General features: G+C 43.7%; 1 protein-coding gene across 1 annotated transcript in view; it reads right to left on the bottom strand.

Moving 5' to 3' along the window:
* The window catches only part of NRBP1 (nuclear receptor binding protein 1), a 249,469-nt gene that overhangs the window by 125,738 nt on the left and 102,649 nt on the right, over window positions 1-21,082 (bottom strand). Inside the window, exon 6 of the mRNA XM_078650110.1 lies at window positions 19,846-19,940. Coding sequence (XP_078506236.1) covers window positions 19,846-19,940 — 95 coding nt within the window. The remainder of the gene's footprint in view (window positions 1-19,845; window positions 19,941-21,082) is intronic.

Raw genomic sequence — 21,082 nt, 5'->3', positions numbered from 1 at the left:
TTGTGAAAAAATGATGCTGAAATGTGTATATTTCTGAATTTAACCAGTTAATGTGCACTCGTGCCTGAACGCCTGACAGGTTTCCATGATATATACATACATTCAGATGGTAAAATATGCACTTGTAAGAAAATAAGTACATTTTAGTACTGTGGTTGTGCAAATCTACTGCTGTTTAAGGCTCTTTACTAAAATCCCTATATTCTTTAAACCCCCTTGCCTGTCAACCTGTGCAGCTATATGCCTGGCAGTCATGATTGAATGCATTTATAATGACTCAAAAACAAACCAATTTCCGTTTTTATCCACATTTAAAAATAAATACAGAGGAAAACAAATGGACTTCTCTCTATTTATCTGTAAAAACGTAAAAAAATGTAGGTTTAATTATATCAAGACATATCCTTTTGATCATCTGGCAGAGATGCTCTACATGGACAATTCTACCCATTTCTACATCTTGCCATATTAGGTAATCTTTTGCAAGTAGTCATCCTCCTCTAAACTGCTTGGTAACAGTTAGGCTATTATCTTCTTGAAAGAGTGTCCAGGTTGTTTAAATTGCTTTGTAAATAGAACTCTGCTTATCTAGGCTTTTTGCTACCACAGAAACCCATCTTCTATGTTTGGAGTAAGAGGCTTACATATTTCCATGGATTTGTTGTTTGTGTCTTCTCTATTTTTCTTTAGTTCTCTAAACTTTGGTTCTGGGTTCTTTCAAGACGAACAAATGCCAGTTTTTTCTTCATTAAAACGGTTAATCTCTTAATCGAGAAACATTTTCAATTTAGTGTCTAAAGTCACTAAAGGCCTTTCTGTTATGACATCCTTAGACCTGGTTTTAGGTTGGACAGTCTTTGGCAGGAAATGTTCCTTTCAGCGAGTTCGGCTCTGTAGCAGGTATTCAATACAAATTCTGCTTTGATGTTGTTTCGATGTATTTAGACACTTCTACGCTAGTGTTGTGATGTTTTGACACAGAAGGCACTTTGGATTCAGGATTTATGAACTCTCAACTGGGGAGAGTTTCTACATAGAGAGCTACTCTTTAGTTTTGGGTACTGTTTTTCTCAGCTCCAAACAGCAATCACCTTGAGGCACGGAGGACCTAGAGTCGTAAGGCTTTTCTGTATGGTCTGGAAGTTGAACGATGACTTTCACATGGTGCATGTCGATCTGTTCACATCAGAGTCCAACTCCTCATCTTTCAGAAAGCCCATTCGAAAATCCAAGGTACATGTTTTTTGTTTGGAACATTTGCTTGTTTCGACATGTATTTTTAACCAAAGTCCTAACCTTTGTTTTTCCCTAATGAACAGTGTTTTGGGTTTCAAAGAATTAAATAAAGCATGCATAACGGATGGGGGTTCAACACAAATGATTAATACCAGACAGACCAAGCCATTGGAATTAGGGATATCATGTTTATCTAGCAGATGTTCATGCTGCAGAATAAAGTAGACTTGTTTAGCAACACCTAATTCCAATTACCTTCTTAAAGTAAGGGTGCACGTTTCCACAGAGGACTGAGTTTTGGCAGATTTATTTTGTTTATCCAATGACGACAAAGTGAAGTCGGAGTCAGTTATTTACCACAACATGCTTTTTATCCATTACAATTGTGAAGACTAGGTGGTCAGATATAGGTTAACGTAAAACCAGTGACTATTAAGATGGTGTACATTCCTTTGCACATGACTGCAGCTGTATCCAAGACAAACAGTGTCGTCATTTGTCAACTCCCCGCTCTCACCTGGGAGGCTTGAGTCTGGCTTTTCTGAACAGGCATACTGATGTATCTTATGGAATGGAGAGCCAGCAAGTTTAACCTATGTGAGGACTGAGCATGAGGACAGTGACATGGACTTCTGCAGTACTAAAAGCTCCAGGCTACATGGTAGAAAAAGTGCTGTGCTTAGAGGCCAGCCTTTAGAAAAGCCATTTTAAGTGTTTGTATTGGGCTCCAAAACATACCCACAGTCCCAGTAGTGCCAAGGACTCTCCAGAGGTGTCGACGACTGACCCAAGTATTATGTTGATCCTTTTGATTTTGTCCGATAGTGGTGGTTCTGCTCCTTACATTCTTGGCTTTTTGCATTTAGAACCACCACTAGCCCTGTGACATCCTGAAGGCCAAGATATCTTTCGATTTCAAAGTAGACATCCCTATGAAGTACTAAACAATATACCTCTGCCATAAGAAATTGATAATCACAATTCTTAGTGGCACCTCTGAAATTGACATGGGTGACTTGGACTAAGAACAGGTTGCTGAAAACGTATGCTGGACGAATGTTTACGCACTGCTTTGGCTTTTAAAGCAACTACTTGAAAGAAAATCACTCGTACATCAAGGATGAATGAGTTGTGGTTGTCCAAAGCAACAACAACAACAAAAATCGGTGAGTTTGAATCCTTACACTGCAGCCTGCAAATTATGCAGAAATGAAGAGCACAGTGGAAACTGTCATTCCGGAAAGACTTATGGAAACACGTGACAATATGGGTGAAATAGACCTACAACAACTTTCCAACCTCCTCAGCTTACCAGAGAGTTTAAACTAAGAATGGGATTGTGCACATGTGAGAATATGCATGGACTCACCTCCTAAGGTTTCCCAGTTGGCTTTCCTAATGTTCTGATCGCCTCTTATTGTTTGGGAAAAGGCTTTGTCAACTGCTGGGCATTATTAGGACCCAGGTGAATACGTAAACAATGTCCGTCAGTGAAGAATTATGCGAACAGAAAGCCACACAATTTGTATGCAACATCTACAAAATGGACTCTAAAAATGGAGTCAGTCAACAGCACATATTCTACAGATGAAATCTAATTCAAATACAAATTGGCACAGCTGCACCAATGTACAACCACCTCTCCCTCGTACAAATTGCTACCAAATCTGCAAATCTCAACACCACATCGAAAGGCAGATGTAAGACCTATGTGCATGGTTTTCTCTGGTCCTCTTTTCTTCTTAACACATACACACACACCAGTGCATGCATACAGAGGCATGTACATATAAACGCACAAGACCTGAACGTCAGCCATGTGTCACTTGTGTCTCATGGAAGAATTCCATATATTGGTAATCTAGGACTAAGGTTAAAATGCTAAGTAGGCCTTGGTACATTCCCCTCTACACAGGACTCTACTCTTGGATGCCTGCCCGACAAACGTTGTGCAGTTTCTGGATGCCTTCACCAAAAATGCAAGTTTTGGAGCAGGTCTGATGTCCACACTGGTTGCCTCCATCGAAACTGAAGCCAGCTGTAAGCAATTGGTTTCCTTGACAATCTTCATCTGGTACCCAAGATGGCTATAAAGAGAATCCACTGAATATACAGTCATTGTTTTTAACAAGCTCTAACCAATAAATGCACAAAACACATGCAAGCCTGGGCTGCTAAAGGGCTTTCCAAACAAGTGGTCTGCCCAACTGGTCTACAGGGTATAAGCAGTTAAAAGCGAGGAGCGGGAAGGCCATGTAAATTTCCAACTATTTAACCCCCTCACTCTACCCCAGCTGAGCAACTGCAACAATGAAGGACAGCGTAACAAACATGAAGAGCGAAGCATTCAGACATGGCAAACTGCTTTGTACATCTACTTACATGCAACACATCATGCAATGGCATAAATGTACTACTGTTACAAAATGAAAAGGGAGGGAAGTACAGGACTAAAACAGTGAACAGCGCACCATCTCTATAAGGCTTCTGCTGCTTAGCACAGGGATCGCATGGCGAAAGAAACCAGTCTAGCAGCATATCTAGGTAAAGAGTCTTATAGCAAGGATACACTGTGCATATACATAGTAAACAGTCACATTCGTCTGTGCTTGAAAATTGGCTCACCATTAGCAAAAATCCTATGAAAGACTGTAGGCAACAGTGCAGCCGTAAGCAGGAAGTAAAACAAGATAGAGAGTCAATGAGTTGATGGAACAGCAAAGCAGTCACATTGGTGCATTCAGCTGGGGAGGAGCAGGGGGCACGACCACATCCACATAAACTAAGACAAATTAGAAGAACACAAAGTCCTTCTATCAGATCAAGACCCTATACATCTATAGACAAATACTCTTCAAGCTGGCGGCACCACCACCTAATACTTTCTTCCAAATACCTCAGCACAGGGTCATAAAACTCCACCCAAACATCCCAATGTCAAGACGTTTTAATGAGCTCAACTAAGGTTGTATTACAACGTGCAATTTGGAAAGTAGGCAATTAGTGATCTCTACCAAACACATCATTTGACAAATCACCTGCGGCAGAGAGCCAAATCCATCACAACTAAAGTCTTGGCCACAAGTCCAATAAACCGCTAGTTCAGTCTTGTGTGACAATTCTTGCAGACTTCTTCCTAACTCATTAGGAACAAAATGTGCTGGTAGAGATGAAGCTCAAATCTTTGGCAACTTCCACCAAAAGCCTGGCAGGTTGCAAAAATGCACTCTACCTAGCCAACCACTCAAGGTAGCATAACAAAAGTTTAGAATTCTGATTACATTGTAAGTGCCCCTGCTTTTTCACACAAACAAATATCGTTTTTGCTGCCACTGAAAAAAAACACAACTAGCTCTTCATTCCATCAGGCAGCTGCAGTAGCACGGCCATCACTGCACTCTCATTTCTCTTATGGATCAACAACTAGGCAGGGACTCTGTTCTTGTAACAGGTACACAAATGTAGATAACTAAACAAGGGTAAGGCTTCCAGGCACAAGGTACAATCTCAGTCTACTGTGAAAATATGTTCATTAACTGTTCAACATTCATACAGAATTAATTATTACAAAGCATTAAAGTCAAAATTGAGAAAATCATGCATTTAAATAATGTTTTTGCCAAGGTAATGCCTACAGTGGCCTGTGCATGCCATATCTGAATTGAGAATAGACTACACAATGAAATTTGAAAGTAGTACGATGTAGAATACGTGGAGGGTTAAGAGTTTTGGAATAAATGGACCAATTAAAAGAGGTTATAAATCATTTGTTCTGTCAGAAGCTTGAACATAAAGAAAAGCACCTTGTAATGCCTAACAAATTAAAATACTGTACGACACAAAGTGTCCATAGCAATCCCTGGGAGGGTAAAATGGGAGCATGGAATACACAGGTTACCACAGGATGATAGAGATTGCCTTATCTGAATCCAGAAAACGTATCTGCCACAACGTTTTTTAATACGTAGGGGGGTTGATTTTCAGGGCACACAAAATTATTTAACAGATGCCTAACAATGTAAAGTAAGAACCTCAAACTCACTCTACTAGAAGCTAAACACAAATCTACTGACAGCGCAGAAGAATCCAAGGAATAAGCAGTTTGGAGCAAGAGATTATGTTCAGATGGCTCTGAAAGATGTGCTCCTATACAACAGAACCAAATAATATTTCTTGAATCCACAAGAGATCTAGCAAGTAAATACTTTTTTAGAGAAGGAAGTTGAACTAGTTTTTGTAGTTGTGTAGCAATTGGCATCCGAGATCAAACCTTGATTTTAACTTTGTCAAATAGTTTGCTCATCAGCAAGATCTAGATGAGCCCAATTGTTCTTTCAAGATTAGGAAGGGACTGAAACATTTCATGTTTCACTATAAGCATTTCTGTTCCAGAATTAGGAGCTACTGACACTTCTTGACGGAGAATAAACTGGCATAAATTCATTTATTTGGTTGCCCGAGAGGGGCATGTTGATTTCCAAATGCCAAAGGCACTCAAACAGTTCAGTTAGGAGTTATATGTGGAAGGTGAATAATAGCCAACTCAAATTTCCTTTTAAAAGTAAAGGAGCAGCCAGTATTCATTGGGTACCAAACGCCCACAATCCATCAAGTACCGACATGGTTTCCCCATTACAATTACAATCAATAAAGATTAAAAGTTTAAAAGGGCAGTTTGAATAGACATCGTGGAAGCAAGTGGATAGATATCAATAGACACTTCCTGTGAGCCCGAGGCCTGCGAATACAGTCAAAAGACAATGTCCGCAGCCTACCTCTTTTCCAGAGCATCAGGTAATAGCACTGCTAAGCTGTGACCTACAGAGCAATCCGCCCTGGACCTGAAAGTTCAGGCCTGCATGCTCCGAAGAACCCAAGAGGAATTGAGGAAAGTCTTGCAACGAGTTGGAATGATACATAATTTACCAGTAATATTAATGTATGTTCAAGCCTCTGACAATCATAACCAGTAGATTAATTCCCAGTATTGTTATTTGCTTGTGCTCATCACCACAATACCACATCAATAATGGACTATAGCAGCATGATCACATTTCAGTTTTAGGCACATCTAGCTCAATGTCCGGTATTTATAAATATATATTTATAAATTAGTAAACGAAGAAAAAAAAGTTTGATAACAGTAGTCCTCAGAGAAAAGTTGCTGACTCTTTAAATTCAGCTTGTACGATGAGTGGGTGATATTTCATACTAGTTTTTTCATCTTAGATCTGCAGCCAGCCTCCAATAAGAGCTGGCGGGAACGGTTAACGAACATCCTTCTCCAGTAAGTGACACCCCCTTCACACTTTTTTGGTGTGACAAGGCCTACTAATGCTTAGCCCCACAAATCAAAAAGAATGTGATGGTTCTGAACAAAGCTCCAAATCACAATCTCCCACAAATAGTCTGGTTACAGTATCTGCTTGTTCACCATTAATATCTGGAAAGTGCTAGACTAGGTTCTATCAACTAATAAATCGCTCAACACCAAAGATGTAGCACAGTCCTGGACAACACCACTTCTCTCTTAACCCTTTCGGTGCTCATGAGGTACACCTCTCGTGTGCTCATGACGAGCTGAGCTCGTCATGACCACACCCATTTCCATTATGATCTAGCACAGCAGGGGAAAAAGTCAAGCAGCCAAGGTTTTAATGTGGAACAAGCAGATAGTGTAGTCCTCATCGATCAAGATGTATTTTCCTTTAAAATTGTAAAAAAAAAAAAAAAGAAAAAAAAACACGTAAAGCTAAGTTATTAGTCTATATCTCATTTATATAATAATGAGAGATCGTCTAGGTGCACTTCCTAACCCTTAAGGGAAGAACTGGTCAAACACTACCTTCGTGGTGAAAATAGGGTAAGGCGGACGGAGGGGGTAACCACCTCCCACCCATGTCAAACTCTCAATTTTTATCTCCGAGAGAAGATACTGTTCTGCATAGATTAACTGAAATGTGCTGTCGTAGTCCCAGGCACCAGAGTCCTTTGAGACTGGAGACACTCCAGCAGCATCCACTTATGTGGCTGAGCAGGAGTAATGAGGAAAATGCATGATGAAATCAAGCTTAGAAGAGAAGCCACTTGACTAACTTGTGGTTATGTAAATCTGGCAGGCAAATATTGTCAGAGATGCAAGGCATGCCTCGCCCGTTAAGAGTCTGGTTTATCTGTAGTATCCAGAACTGCACTCAACTAATTATGATGTTCAATAATCAACCTGCATATCCCCCAGTCCAAGTTTATTTTTTTTATTTTGAAAGTTTTATATAGCGCGGACAAGATCTTTGCAGATATCAGAGCGCTTTACAAAAACAGGGGGTAAAGAAACAGGGGGGTGATTAACAGACTTTTGAGCAAAGAAGTTGTAGGTACAAGATGGGTAGCAATATAGGTTAGGTACATGGGGGGGCATAATAATCACAAAAACCAAAGATACAAATCGACAATCAGACAAAACAATAGTGCAGATAGGTGCAGAGTCTCAAATAGATACAAAGTACAAGTTCAGGTGAATTTAATCATGAGGATAGCTTTTACTTCTTTCTTAAAGAATGTAGTGGAGGAGATAAGTCTGGTTTCTGGAGGGAGTGAGTTCCAGATCCTGGGTGCCATTCCTGAAAAGGAGCGTTTATATGTTTTTTCCTTCCGGAATCTACGAGGTTTCAGAAGAAGATTCTTTGTGCTTCTAGTGGTTCTTGTGCCACCAGATATTGTCAGCTTCTGAGTGAGGTAGCTGGGTGAGTTGTTGTGTACAGCTCTGTGCGTCATGCAGGCAATTTTCAGATGTATTCTGGCTTCAAGAGGTAGCCAGTTCAAGGATTTTAGGTCAGGGGAAATATGCGAGTGTTTTTTTGATCCAGTGATGAGTCTTGCTGTAGCGTTCAAAGAGGCTCTCAGGGGTGCAGTTGTAGATAGAGGGAGTCCACAAAGGGCGACGCTACCGTAGTCTATGCGAGGAATGACTAGGGCTTGAACTGCAGTTTGGAAGTCCTTGGCTGGTAGGAAGGGTTTAAGTTTCCTCAGGGTATTGATTTGGAAGTTTGCTCCCTTAGTTGCCTTGCTGATATGCTGCTGCATGTTGAGGTTGGCGTCCAGTGTAATGCTTAGGGATTTCGCTGAGTCCACGATGGTAGGTTGGACATTGAGTGCAGTTAGGTGCTTAAGCCAAGTTTGAGTGGTGGAGATTTTCGAGGGAGGTGAGATCAGAAGGAACTCAGTTTTCAGAGCATTGAGTTTGAGGTGATTATCGTCAAGCCATGATTGGGTGTTTCTGAGCGTTGAGTTCAGAAGTTTGATGTCTTTGGGGGATTGTACTTTGAGATATAGTTGGGTGTCGTCTGCGTACATGTGAAAGTGTACACTAGATGCTTGTAACAAGGTGGCGAGAGGTTCCATGACCAGATTGAACAATGTTGGGGATAGAGAAGATCCTTGTGTGACGCCTAATGTTACAGGCACTGGTGGGGACATCAAGTTGTTGCTCTTGAATTTCTGAGATCTGTTATACAGAAAGGAGGTGAACCATTTGAGAACAGTCCCAGATAGACCCATTCTGGTGTGTAACAGCTCAAGTAAGTTCTCATGTTTGACAGTGTCAAATGCTGAGGAGAGGTCAAGAAGGATGAGGAGGCAGGTATCGTTTTGATCTAGGATTCGGAGTGCATCATCAATTATGTGTGTCATGGCAGTTTCAGTACTGTGCCCTGTTCGGAAGCCTGATTGATGAGGGTTGAGGAGGTCAAATTGATCAATGTGTTTTGTCAATTGGAGTTGTACGCATTTTTCCAACAGTTTTGCAAGGGTGGGAATGTTGGTAATAGGACGGTAATTGTTTAGGTCAGTAGGGTCCACTGTTGGTTTCTTGAGTATAGGTGTAACTTGTCCAATTTTGAGAGAGTCGGGGATGAGTCCTTGTTGAAGAGAACCGTTAATAATTTTGGTCCAGAATGGGAGGAGTAATGGGATGAAGTACTTTAATGCGTTGGCAGGAAGGGGGTCTGTGAGGTGATTAGAGGGTTTCAAAGTACTGAGCAGTTTGACAATTGTTTCTTCCGAGTAGGTGTCAAAGGATGACCATGCAGCATTGTTCTTTGGTACAGTGGGTGTTATGATGTGGGGATTGGAGTAAAGGTTTACGTCATTGCGGAGGTCGCTCCTTATGTTGTCAGTCTTTAGATTAAAGAAAGCAGAGAAGTCTTCACAGGATGGTATATCGCCTATTGTGCTATGTGAGTGTTGGGGTTGTTCCTTGGATTGTGTTTTGATGAGTTCAAATAGTTTTCTTGGCCGGTTTTTTGCTTGGTCGAGCTGGAGGCTGAAGAAATCTGATTTTGTGCGCTTGATTTTCCTGAAGTAGGTGTTTCTTTTTTTCTTCAGAGTTTTAAGGTGCAGTGCCGAAAGTGTTGATCTCCAGGTGCGCTCTGCCATACGCATGGCTCGTCTATCTTCATTGAGTCTACCATCGTACCATGGTTTGGAGTTCTTAGTGGAGACTCTTTTCAATTGCAAAGGGGCGGCCTCGTTGATTATTGAGGTCAGAGTTGAGGTAGTGGTCGGTCAAAGATTGAACGTCAAGAGTGCCGGTAGGGGGAAGGAGGAGATTGCAGCTATGGGAAGGTAAAGAATTTGGGTTGAGTTTCTTCAGGTCCCTTTTCCAAACCTTGGATTTAGTGGTTTGAACCGGGTTAAGTTTAACTTTTTCATTGATGAAGAATGTGATAATGTGGTGGTCTGACCAGTCACAGGGTTGGATTGACCCAAGCTGGGTAGAGTTCTCTTTGGAGATAAGATAGAGGATAGAGCCTTTATCGTGGGTCGGGCTGTTGCAGATTTGGGGGAGGTCAAGAGCATTGAGGTAGTTTTTGAGACTATTTACCACTGCGTCATTGTGATCGTTCCAATGGAGATTGAAGTCACCAAGGAAAATTTGAGTGTTTTGCCGTCCGGAAAAGGTTGAGATTGTGTCCATGAGTTGTTGAGTGAAGATGAGGTTGTCCCCAGGTGGGTGGTAGGTGACGTGTAGAGAGCATACAGGTTTGCTCTCGCTGATGACATCGGGGGAGGTGAGTGAAGGGGAGGTGAGTGAAGGGGAGGTGAGTGAAGGGGAGGTGAGTGAAGGGGAGGTGAGTGAAGGGGAGGTGAGTGAAGGGGAGGTGAGTGAAGGGGAGGTGAGTGAAGGGGAGGTGAGTGAAGGGGAGGTGAGTGAAGGGGAGGTGAGTGAAGGGGAGGTGAGTGAAGGGGAGGTGAGTGAAGGGGAGGTGAGTGAAGGGGAGGTGAGTGAAGGGGAGGTGAGTGAAGGGGAGGTGAGTGAAGGGGAGGTGAGTGAAGGGGAGGTGAGTGAAGGGGAGGTGAGTGAAGGGGAGGTGAGTGAAGGGGAGGTGAGTGAAGGGGAGGTGAGTGAAGGGGAGGTGAGTGAAGGGGAGGTGAGTGAAGGGGAGGTGAGTGAAGGGGAGGTGAGTGAAGGGGAGGTGACTAGTAACTGCGAGGTTGCTCCTATAAATACATGCGATTCCCCCGCCTGTCTTGCTGGACCTGTCAAGTCTAATGATGTGGTAGTTGGGTGGAACTAGGATGTCCATGATAGGTGACGAAGATTCGGGTAACCAGGTTTCAGTGAGAACGGTTAGATCAAGGTCCAGTGTTTTGATGAGATCAGCGATGTCGGAGGAGTGTCTAGGGGCCGACCTGCAGTTGAGAAGTATGCATTTGAGCCTGGGGGTGTATAGGGTGGTAGATGGTTCTAGAGTGAGGGGGACTTTTCTAAGGTTATTTGGGACGGAGCCTCTGTTTTGTGTGGAATTCCTAAGGGGGTTAGAGTGAATCGTGGCTAAGTGGTTTTGGGGAACTGGGTCATATGAGCGGAGGAGGGTGCGTATGTCATGGTCCGAGAGTGGATTGATGGTGCGTCGGGAGCGGTTGGTGGGATTGCGAGCGGGGATGGAGGTCCAGTGTGGGGAGTTATGTGCGAGAGGGTGAATAGGATTGGTGGGGCATTTGTTTGGGGGGCGGGTGGTGGTGGGTAGGGGGTGTCTAGATTGTGTGAAGAGTAACTCTTTGAGGGTGTGGAGATCTTCTTTGACTTGGAGGAGGGTGGACATAATCATGTCCAGCGTGGGATTGGGAAAGGGGTTGGGGGTGGGCACTAAAGGTGAGTAGGAGTCTAGGTTACTGAGGTGGGGGGGAGGGGTGTGGTGCTATTGCAGGCGTTGGTGTTATTAGTGGATGGGTTGTTCGGAAGGATAGGGAGGTTGGGGGGGAAGGGTGTCGTTGAGTAGGGGTTAGGGAGGATGTTAATGGTATGGATAAGGGTGTTGGTGGTAGGAGGGGTAGGAAAGTTGGGGGGGAGTGGAGTGAGAGTATTAGTATGGGTGTTGGTGTTATTGGGCTGGGAGTAAGTGGTAAGAGGGGGTGGGACGTTGAGGGATGATTGTAGGCTGGGTGTTGCGGGGGTGCAGGTGAGGTAGTGAGGACTGAGAGTGGGGGGTGATAGGTTGAGGGATGAGTGAGGGCTAGGGGTGTCTAGGAAGCAGGTGGAGTAGTGGGGACTGAGGATGGGGGGGGAGAAGTTGATGGATGAGTGAGGGCTACGGGTGGCAGAGGCGCAGGTGAGGTAGTGGGGGCTGGGAATGCGGGGGGAGATGGGATGGGAGACGGTCCTGTTGTGGGGAGGTGGAGGGGGAGTGCAGTTAAGGGAGGTGGGGTGTTCTGAGTGACTAGTTGGAAGTGAGAGGGGAGGGTTATGTTGGGGGGTAGATGGGGTGGGAGTGGGTAGGGTGTAAGGAGAGGAGTGATCTATGCCTGTGATTGAGGGCTGTGAAGTGACTGTATCGGGTGGGTGATGTGGAAGAGTACTGGGGGGAGAGGGGAGGTGTGTGTTAGTGGTAGGAGGCGCTGTGGAGTCACGGTTGTTAGGATCGGAGGACAGTTGGAATGGAGTCTGGGGGTTGGAGATATAGTCTTTGAAAGTGGGAAACAGGTTGTCGAATAGGTCAAGGTTCCTGTCTGTAGATTGAGTTAAGATAATGCCATTGTTGTAAATGGTGATGGTTGCTCTAGCTGGGAAGAGTTGAGAAGGTGTGGTGGACAATGTAAAGCCATGGGCGGATTTCCTGGTGGCGGAGATGGTGAGTAAGGTGAGGAACGCTTTTCTCCATTGTGCTCTGCGTGTAGTGTAAAAGATGATATCGGTGCTCTTGGCTCCGTTGTTTATTCCGAAGTAGGTGTCTACAAAGGGGGTTTCAGGGTGGGACTTCATGAAGTTGTGTTTAAAACGTTTGGCGGTTTTTTAGAGAGCTCGGTGGGGTAATTAATTTTATGTGTGCTTGTCTGTGGGTTCCATGTAGGGTGTAGGTAGGTGAGGGATGTGTGGGTAGGTGTAGAAAAGAGCTAAGGTAAGTGAGAGTAGAGTAGCGTGGTTAGTCTAAAGAGTGGGCATGAGGGAGTAGAGGATGTGACTAGTTTAAGATGGCCACTTCCTTAGGCCTGGTAAAATCAAGAGGGTTGACTAGTCAAAGATGGCCGCCAATTAGGGGAGATAGTGAAAAGTTTTGAAGTACAAGTACAATACAAATGTGAGGAGGAGATTAGAGGTAATTTGCAGCGACCACTGTAAGCACTCTTTCAAAGGAGCCTGTAGCAGTCACATGCCCAGATAACGATAGGGCGGAAGCCCCTACTACAAAAGATAGACCATCACAACTACCAGACCGTTAATGAACCCCAGGCGTGAATTTTAATCTGAAAGTAAGTACCCTGAATTCGTAATGTAGGCAAAGGCCTACAAAATGGACACACTACCTGCAAAACACCACAATGTAAAAATAAGGGTGTTTGTTTAGCTAACTTGATCATGATTGTGGTTGCAGCTCATAAGAAACAGAGCTCCACTGCGGTGCAGTTTTATAACTGCATGGCCGCCATTAACATCTAGATGAGCAGTCACTGCCTTAAATTAAATTCCGAGAAGACGGAAGTGTTGATTTTTGGCAACTTGCAACCTTCCTGGAGTAAGCTCTGGTGGCCTGTGGAAATGGGCCTCCCGCCCGTCCCTACGGCAAAGACAACAAATCTGGGCATTTTGATAGACAACAGGCTCACGTCTATCCCTCAAACAAATGCCATCGTGTCTGCTTCTCACTTCCTGATACAAAAAAAAAGAAATCAGGAAGGTACTTCCCTATATTCCGGAGGAAACCAGGAAAGTGGTCATCACCTCCCTGATACAGTCTAAGTTTGATTATTGCAACGGGCTTTATTTGAACGCCCAAATGCAGTGCCTGAGAAAAATTCAGGCTGTCCAAAACTCGGCAGCCCGCTTAGTGCTGAGCCTACCCCGGCATAAATCCATCTCAGAAGAGATTCGGAAGCTCCATTGGCTTCCAGTGATGCAGCGGATCAAATGTAAGGCGCTCTGTGTGGCCTTTAAAGCTCTGACACAAAAGGGTCCGCTGTTCATGAGGGAGCTTTTTGCGTGGTACCAGCCAGGCAGATCACTCAGTTCCTCAGGAGCAAAACTTCTTGCAGTGCCAAAGATTTGGACTTTGCATTGGGGAGGACGAAGTTTCCAGCACGGCACTTCTAAGTTGTGGAATCTGCTGCCTCCAGAAAGTAGGAAGGCCAGCTCTCTTATGGGCTTTAGACAAAATCTGAAAACCTGGTTGTTTCAGTGAGGGGTATTGGCGGGGTGTTTGCTCATGGTTCTAGCGCCGAGACACCATTTTGGGTATTCGTGCGCTTTATAAATTTCATTATCAAATTTCATTATCATTATCATGAATATCAATCTGGTTGAGGATGGTGGCCAACTCCAAGCCTACCATTTGTAACGTTTCCATCATAATGTACCCTGGAAATGTAGATTCACCCTCCGTCTGGGAACATCATCTTGTAACATGCAGCCCACATACTAGGACCAATGGGAATTGAGTATTTTGAATATGCTTTGCAGGCAGAGAATAGACTGGTTTGGCAGAAGCATACACCAACAAAAATCGGAACGACCAGATCAAGCAAACTAAGAACATAAGAACAGAGTCCTTTGGGGCGCAGTGGTTGCAGGGTTTAAAAAAAAAAAAAAAAAAAAAGAATCACTGTTGGTGTTTTTACAGTTGCATAAGAATATTAAATTTTATGGCAGTTATCTTCCTAAGATCTGATAAAGGAAGGTGGTCACCTGAAATCAGCGCTTACTCCAAAATAGTAGCATGAGCACAGCGGTAATCTCAGGTACTCCTGGAGAAGTTTTTGTCTATTTGCCTGCCTGAAATTCCTTAACGGGGTGGTGCAATGTGCAAGAAACTGGTAAAAAGAAGAGTCTCTTTTAGAAGGAAAGCATTGAACATACAAGAGTCCCTAAAGAGTGGCAGGGGTTGATACTCAAAAGTGCTCCATTTCCCGCCGGAACAGACAAATATGGCACGAGCTTCCAATGCCGCACCGCTCTGGATTCTGCAGGCCGTGGACTCCAGCCCAGGCTCTCCTCCAGGCAAAATGCTCCATTTCTTCAAGCTGAGAAAAAAAATAAAGGCTCGCTCGCCGGAATCCGCTTCTCTATGTGCTTTTTTCATCCCAGAGGCTGCTGGCCAGGCTCTGCTGCATCCCCGATCGGATTAGCATTGGAGAAACAACTGATTTTAGAGTAGCAAAGTGAAAGACAATTTGCACAATTGTTGGACAGTGTACAAAGAGAGGCCACCATCTTTGAGGCATGTGCCTTTTAGGAAACAGATGTATAAATGCACCACGAAGGAGATGGCGCCAAAACAGTTTCAAGCAGCTGGTGCTGAACTGGCCAATGTTAATCCTGATCGCACTAACCCTCTTTGAAGAAAGGGGCTATTCTCAATGGTGTGGAGAATCCGGTTTAAGATACAGCCAATAAAGTGGTGAACATTTTGGATGAAGCCTTTTTCTAGAATGTACTTTAGAAATTGTCTAGAAATGAGTAATTTTTCAAATTTCATTTTTGCATTTGGGAAGAAGTGAAAAGCACGTTGGCCCAATCACCTTTACAGTTACCCGGCCGGTCTCTTCAAGGTATTTAGCTACTCTCATAAGTATTCTGATTGTCCTCAGTGATCAGGAATAAACTATTGGAAGTCACAGATGTACAATCTCTCCAGAGGTGGATTTGCATAGGCAAGGTGTGAGGAAATGGGGTGTAATATATTTATTTATTTTGAAAGTTTTATAGAGCGCGAACAAGATCCTTGCGGATATCAGAGGGTGTGGTAGTGCGACCTCACCATGTAATACAGTTACCAACCCCTTTTAGGACTAGTAGGATTTGTCTGATAAACCTCTGCTCAGTGCCACAGCTGCACATGGTTGAGCTAGTCAGGTTTACACAAAGAAACAAGTGTAAAGTATTTAAACAGCACCAAAACAATTGAAGACTAAATACACGAGACACTCAAGCAATCAGACCGCAATTTATATAAAAATAGATTATATTTTTATGTAATTTTAGACAGCAATATAAAAAACATCCACTGGAGGGTTCTGGCTGATACAGAAATTACAAGGTATAGTAAATTAGCAATTTACCGCAAACATGCAATGGCAAATTCAACAAATTTGGCACTTAAAAACATTCAGGAAAAACTTTGGCAAATATCAATGCAGTTACTTCGAGTTACTTTGGGCGACCTACTTCAGCAGTGCAAACAATAGGAGATGATGGACGGAGCGCTGTTACTTTTCAGACACTCGCCCCCAGTCACAGGTCAGGGTTGAATCCATCATTCTTTAGCTCACTTCACCACCTCAGTTCAGACCCAGCTATATGCAAATCAGTCTTGACCCTATGCCTAATGGGAACAGTCCAGCCCGAACTGCCAAGCCAGGTCTTCGCTGAACCGGAAAAAAGCATCCTAGGACCTGGCTTGGCAGTTTGGGCTGGACTGTTTCCATGAGGCACAGGGTTAAGACTGATTTGCATATGGCCAAGTCTAAACTGGTGTGGCATGGTGAGCAAAAGAATGATGGATTTAACCCAGATCTCTTGACTGGGGGTCAATGTTTTGATTTTTTCTGCATTCCGTCCATCAATTGTGTGTGTTTTACTTACTCCAGCAGTGAGCCAGTCAGGCCCACAGAAACCTTTAGGGGAACAGTCATCCGTTCAGTTCCAGCATAGGTAGCTCCTTGCCATGGACTTCAATGGAGCGGCCCGGATGCAAGGGATACAGGATGCTGAAGATGCTTAAAAATGATGTGTGGTCGAAGGGGGTCTTTCCTGGGGCTACTTCTTCATCCACGGCCTTGGTGAGGTGATCCTGGCCCCAGGGAACTACATCCTTCTAAGTCTTCAAGACTGACAGAAGTCCAGGCTCCTGAACAGCGGTTTTCACGATTTCCTTCTTTCGGCCGGTACCTTGAGGTCTATGGGGACCAGGCTGCACTCAGACTATTTTCCCGGCCTCAGCGAACTCTGGTAAACGGAGCTTCGGGTCCGAGTCTCTGGTGCTGCACTGCTACAGTTGGTGGAGATCTGAAGATCCCGGGCTACCCTCTTGCCCCAGCATGATTCTCAGCTGTTGTGGCCCTGTGCTGTGAACAGGTCAGCTAACTGACCCTTGGCGTCTTGACTTTGGCAGGGCTCGGGAGGCTACTTCTCCAGGAGCAAGACACAACGGGCACAGTCCCTCATTTGTTAGACAGCAGGTTTAGTCCACACCGCTGCAGCCAGTTTGCTGGTTCCACAGTGCAGCAGGGCAGTACCTTTCCAGGTAAGATATGAGTTAAGGGAGCCAGGAATGCTCTTTTTATGTCCAGAAATTGTCCTTGCGGTAGGATGCCTTTGGTAGCCAATGACCTACCAGGTTCCCTCCCTTCTGATGACCACTTCCTGCAAAGCGTGGTACCTAGCTATCCCAAGATGCACTAGTCTGCCCAATGACGAGACCCCTCTCTAGGCGTCCTGAGGTCCCTGGTCCAACCTAGAGATGAGGCTACACACCCCGGTAAAACTGGTTTGACAACTGGTTTGACAACTGGTTTCCCCTCGTCCATCCCCCAGTGGCAGCCTGTCTGCCTAAACAATCGAGTGGACCCTCTCCCAAGTTTTACCCATTTGCCCTTCAAAGGCAGCTTATCCTTAAAAGTTAGTCTATTGGGCTAGCAACTGTATGGCTTTCTGCCAGGAAAAGTAACACCGTTCTCCAACACAGACTTCTATGGTCTCCTTTCTTTGGAGTCATTTGCATGTCTCCCCAGGAGGGCAGAAAGCGGTCTCAGCGACAGGCCCTGTGTGCATCTGTAGACGGGCACAGGGTATTTAAGAGAACAAAGTGACAATGTTGTAAAAGTTGCACATTGCAACAAGTTAAATTAATTCCAATTTAGGCAACAAGTTATATGTAAACTGCTTGTAACTCTGCATCCATTAGGATGACTAGCCTTTTCAACAGTAAATACAACAATTGCGGGTTTTACTGTTGAAACTTGTAAAAATACATCTTAACACTTTTTAATACCCATCACCCTGACCCAGAGCTAGATAGGCCTACCATACAAATATTGTAAGGGAAGGACTTGGCATTGCCTTTGCTTTAAAAGGCAAAGCTGAGTTAGCAGTTTAAAACTACTCTTCCAGTCTGCAATGGCAGACTGGAAGCTCTTTATAAAAAGGTCTGGCAACAGCGCTTTCCAACCAGGCTGCTGCTTTACGGGGCACTTAGGCGGATATTAAAAACTATTGCTTTTTATTTACTGCTTCAATATAAGCGCTTGGCATCTTGGAATAGTAGGTAAAATAAAAACCACCCTCACAGCCGCGATAAGCTGCAAGTACGTGCATGGATGTGGTCACATGGGTGGCGTATATGTGATCATGTTGGGATGCAGTAAACTAAGAACAGTGTTAGCTGAACAAAAGGTCTCTCTAGGGTACAGTCTGGGATGGGTCCATGCTCCAGACATGCTTTATCCAGGCAAGCCACGCACTCGGGGTAGGGAGTCACCAGTTGTAAGAGTGGAACTTCGATGCTTCAATCTCTTGGAAGTCTCCAGAATCTAAATAGGGGTCACTGCTTCCATGGTCTCCTTTCGGTTGTTTGGTAAATCGGCTGTAGCTAAGGAAAGTGAATGAGTGGATGGGGGCTGAGAGCACCTAGGTGAGTCGCAATCACATTCCAGCATCAGTTTTTTGTTACAAAGTTGGAGTTTTTCCCCAAGTCAGATGAAAGATGTTCTCAAGCTGATAAGAAACTCAGAGAGATCTCCCACTGCTAAGAGAAACTTGGCTACTGGAGGTGCAGGAAACTAGTAAAGAATTAGGAGGCACAGCTCTATTGAATTATGGGTGTGATATGAAGGCTTAGTGACTGTTTATTAGGTGAGAAAAGTTAATGGATTGATTATTTTCACTTTGATACACCGATTCGATGCACAGAAAAAAAAGCAGCCATCCAACCAATCTGTGTTTCCCCCAAACACATGGAAGCCCAGCAGCACAGATCCTAGCAAAGGCTAATCCTTAAGGCAAGGAAAACATCCATGAAGTGTTACAGGTAGACGGTCAAAAATGGAAGAAAAACGGTAACGGATTAAACTTGGGTAAGCTTTTATGGTGGAAGGAATCCTTATGAATAGACAGGAGGCAAGGACAATGGGAGGGCAGACTATCTGGCACTGGAAACCTGCCAGAAGCCAAGTGTGCCTAAAATAAAGAACCTTTGATGCATTAATGTATGCACCAAAACACATTTGAAATCCCCCTTTGCACCAGGCTGTAAGTGGGGATAGCCAGAGGGTGGACAGCGAGTGAGTACTTCCATAAATTCCAATGTTACCTAACTGGAACGAGAGATGGGGACAACTACTGGGCAGCAGATCAAGAAATATTTAACAAAAGAGCTTCTTCTATGGAGAATATTCTACTTTTGAAACAAGTCGTGATTAAATCAAAGGAAAAGTGTAAACTGAACCTCTCATATGTGAACATTATTCATTATACGAATTAAAAACAAAATCACGTCGAACGACTTCACTCATTCATGCAGAGAAACTTCAGCATGAAATGAACTAAGTCAAATGATACAGGGAATAACTAGTATTACCGATCAGAGAAAAAAAGTGTTACAAAGCATAGTTTGGTAAGAATTCTATTTGCAGATTCGTTATTCTGCTAGCAAAGTAAGAAACCTTCAGTTTATTGCAAGAAGCACCAACACTAATATTAGTTAATAGGGCTAAGAGGGAGTAGGCCCGTGCAGGCACCCTGTAATCTTGGTGTGCAAGTAAGCATTGCCCTAGAGTGAGAAAGCAGCGCATACAATGTGCTGTATCAATCACACAAAAGCTTGGTTGCCAGCTAAAATACTTGCATACCTCAACACAAACTAACATTTACACAACTGTTGCAAAAGCAGTGAAATTACCACCATACCTGAAGTTTTACAATAAATGTTTACCCTTACACTACATTGCCACACTTCTTACTATACCAAACTATAGAGAGCTACTGTGCGGAAAAACATTCAAGTCACCCAGATGACAGAAGTTCTTAGTTTAATTTGACTTGCTAGGTCACTGCACAGATGCAGAACACCCGCTCAAATTGAAAGGAGAGGGGCTGCAGCGGCACAGTTTGCGGTTCCTTACCTGAACCAATTTTGATAAGCCCATTGTGCTGGATGAAGATTGTGTCACACGTCAAGTTGCCATGGATGATCGGCGGGTCACAGGAATGCAGGTAGCTGTAAATCAATAGAGAAGATAAGCACAAGTTGTTGCCACCTCACCCGCTACATCAAGCTTCCACAATATACATAAAGTAGGTTTGGGCTGACTCTTTCGTACTCTAAAACACTAAGTGGATGAAGATGGCATATGTAACATAACATGACACCTTAAAGAATGGTTACTTCTTAAAGAGTGTGGAATCTGTAACCTGCAATGACTGCTCCTCTAAATCTCAATGGAGCACAAGAGCCAGTTCGGATCCTACATGTAATCAAACAAAGTGGACCGATATGTTCCTTCATATGTGGTCTGGAAAAGAGCATTAGGTTCACCAGCTTACATTTTAAAGCCAAACCATGTTGATTTAGATCCTGAAATCGGTTGTCTGGGAGGTGGCATAATCAAGTTGGATACAACATGAAAACAATAAGCAGGATTTTCATTAAAATGTATACACACACAAATGCTACTAAATTATTTTGGCAAAGGGCTGTACAAGGACAGTTAAAGGTTTTAGAGTAGTCACAGAGCAAAATCAATCTAAAGAAAAGTGGCAGTGCATCACAGGAAATTAAACTGAAATACAAGCAAAAGATCTAGCTACATTAGTGTTACTGGAAAGGGCTACAAAACGACCTACAGGCATACAGGTTATAAAATGTCATAAACATTCTACCCGCTGCCCACGTAGTCCGCAGGTTACTTGAATTTGTCCTCTGCGGTTTAAACTTTATAAAATAACATGGAAAGAATTAGATTTTATGATCAAAAATTGGTCATACAACAAGATGGTGCATCATTTTCAGATTATTAGTACCATGGGACATTCCCTCACTATAGGTTTAAGAACGTTATTGGATTTCAAGGCACAGCTCTTTTGGCAGACATGTTTTCTATGACGTGCTTAAGCTGCAGGGGGAGGACAGAATTATGGGTAATTCTATAGAAGGTCGGAATAGGGCTTTGTTGAGGGAGAAATAACAGAGCTATAACTGGGCAAAGGATTGTGGCATAAATATAATGTGGAACGGGATTGAAAGGCAAACAGACAGGCAGTGGGATGGTAAATGAATTGTGAAGGGAAAGAAGTTGAACTGAGCCCAAGGACTGGTCAGCGAAGGCAGAGATTGGGTGGCAAAGGTGGGTGCATATTGAC

Source organism: Lissotriton helveticus, chromosome 6 (assembly GCF_964261635.1).
Source record: "Lissotriton helveticus chromosome 6, aLisHel1.1, whole genome shotgun sequence".
NCBI lineage: Eukaryota > Metazoa > Chordata > Amphibia > Caudata > Salamandridae > Lissotriton > Lissotriton helveticus.
The sequence above is the reverse complement of the archived record's forward strand: the minus strand, read 5'-3'. Positions and strand labels throughout refer to the sequence as shown.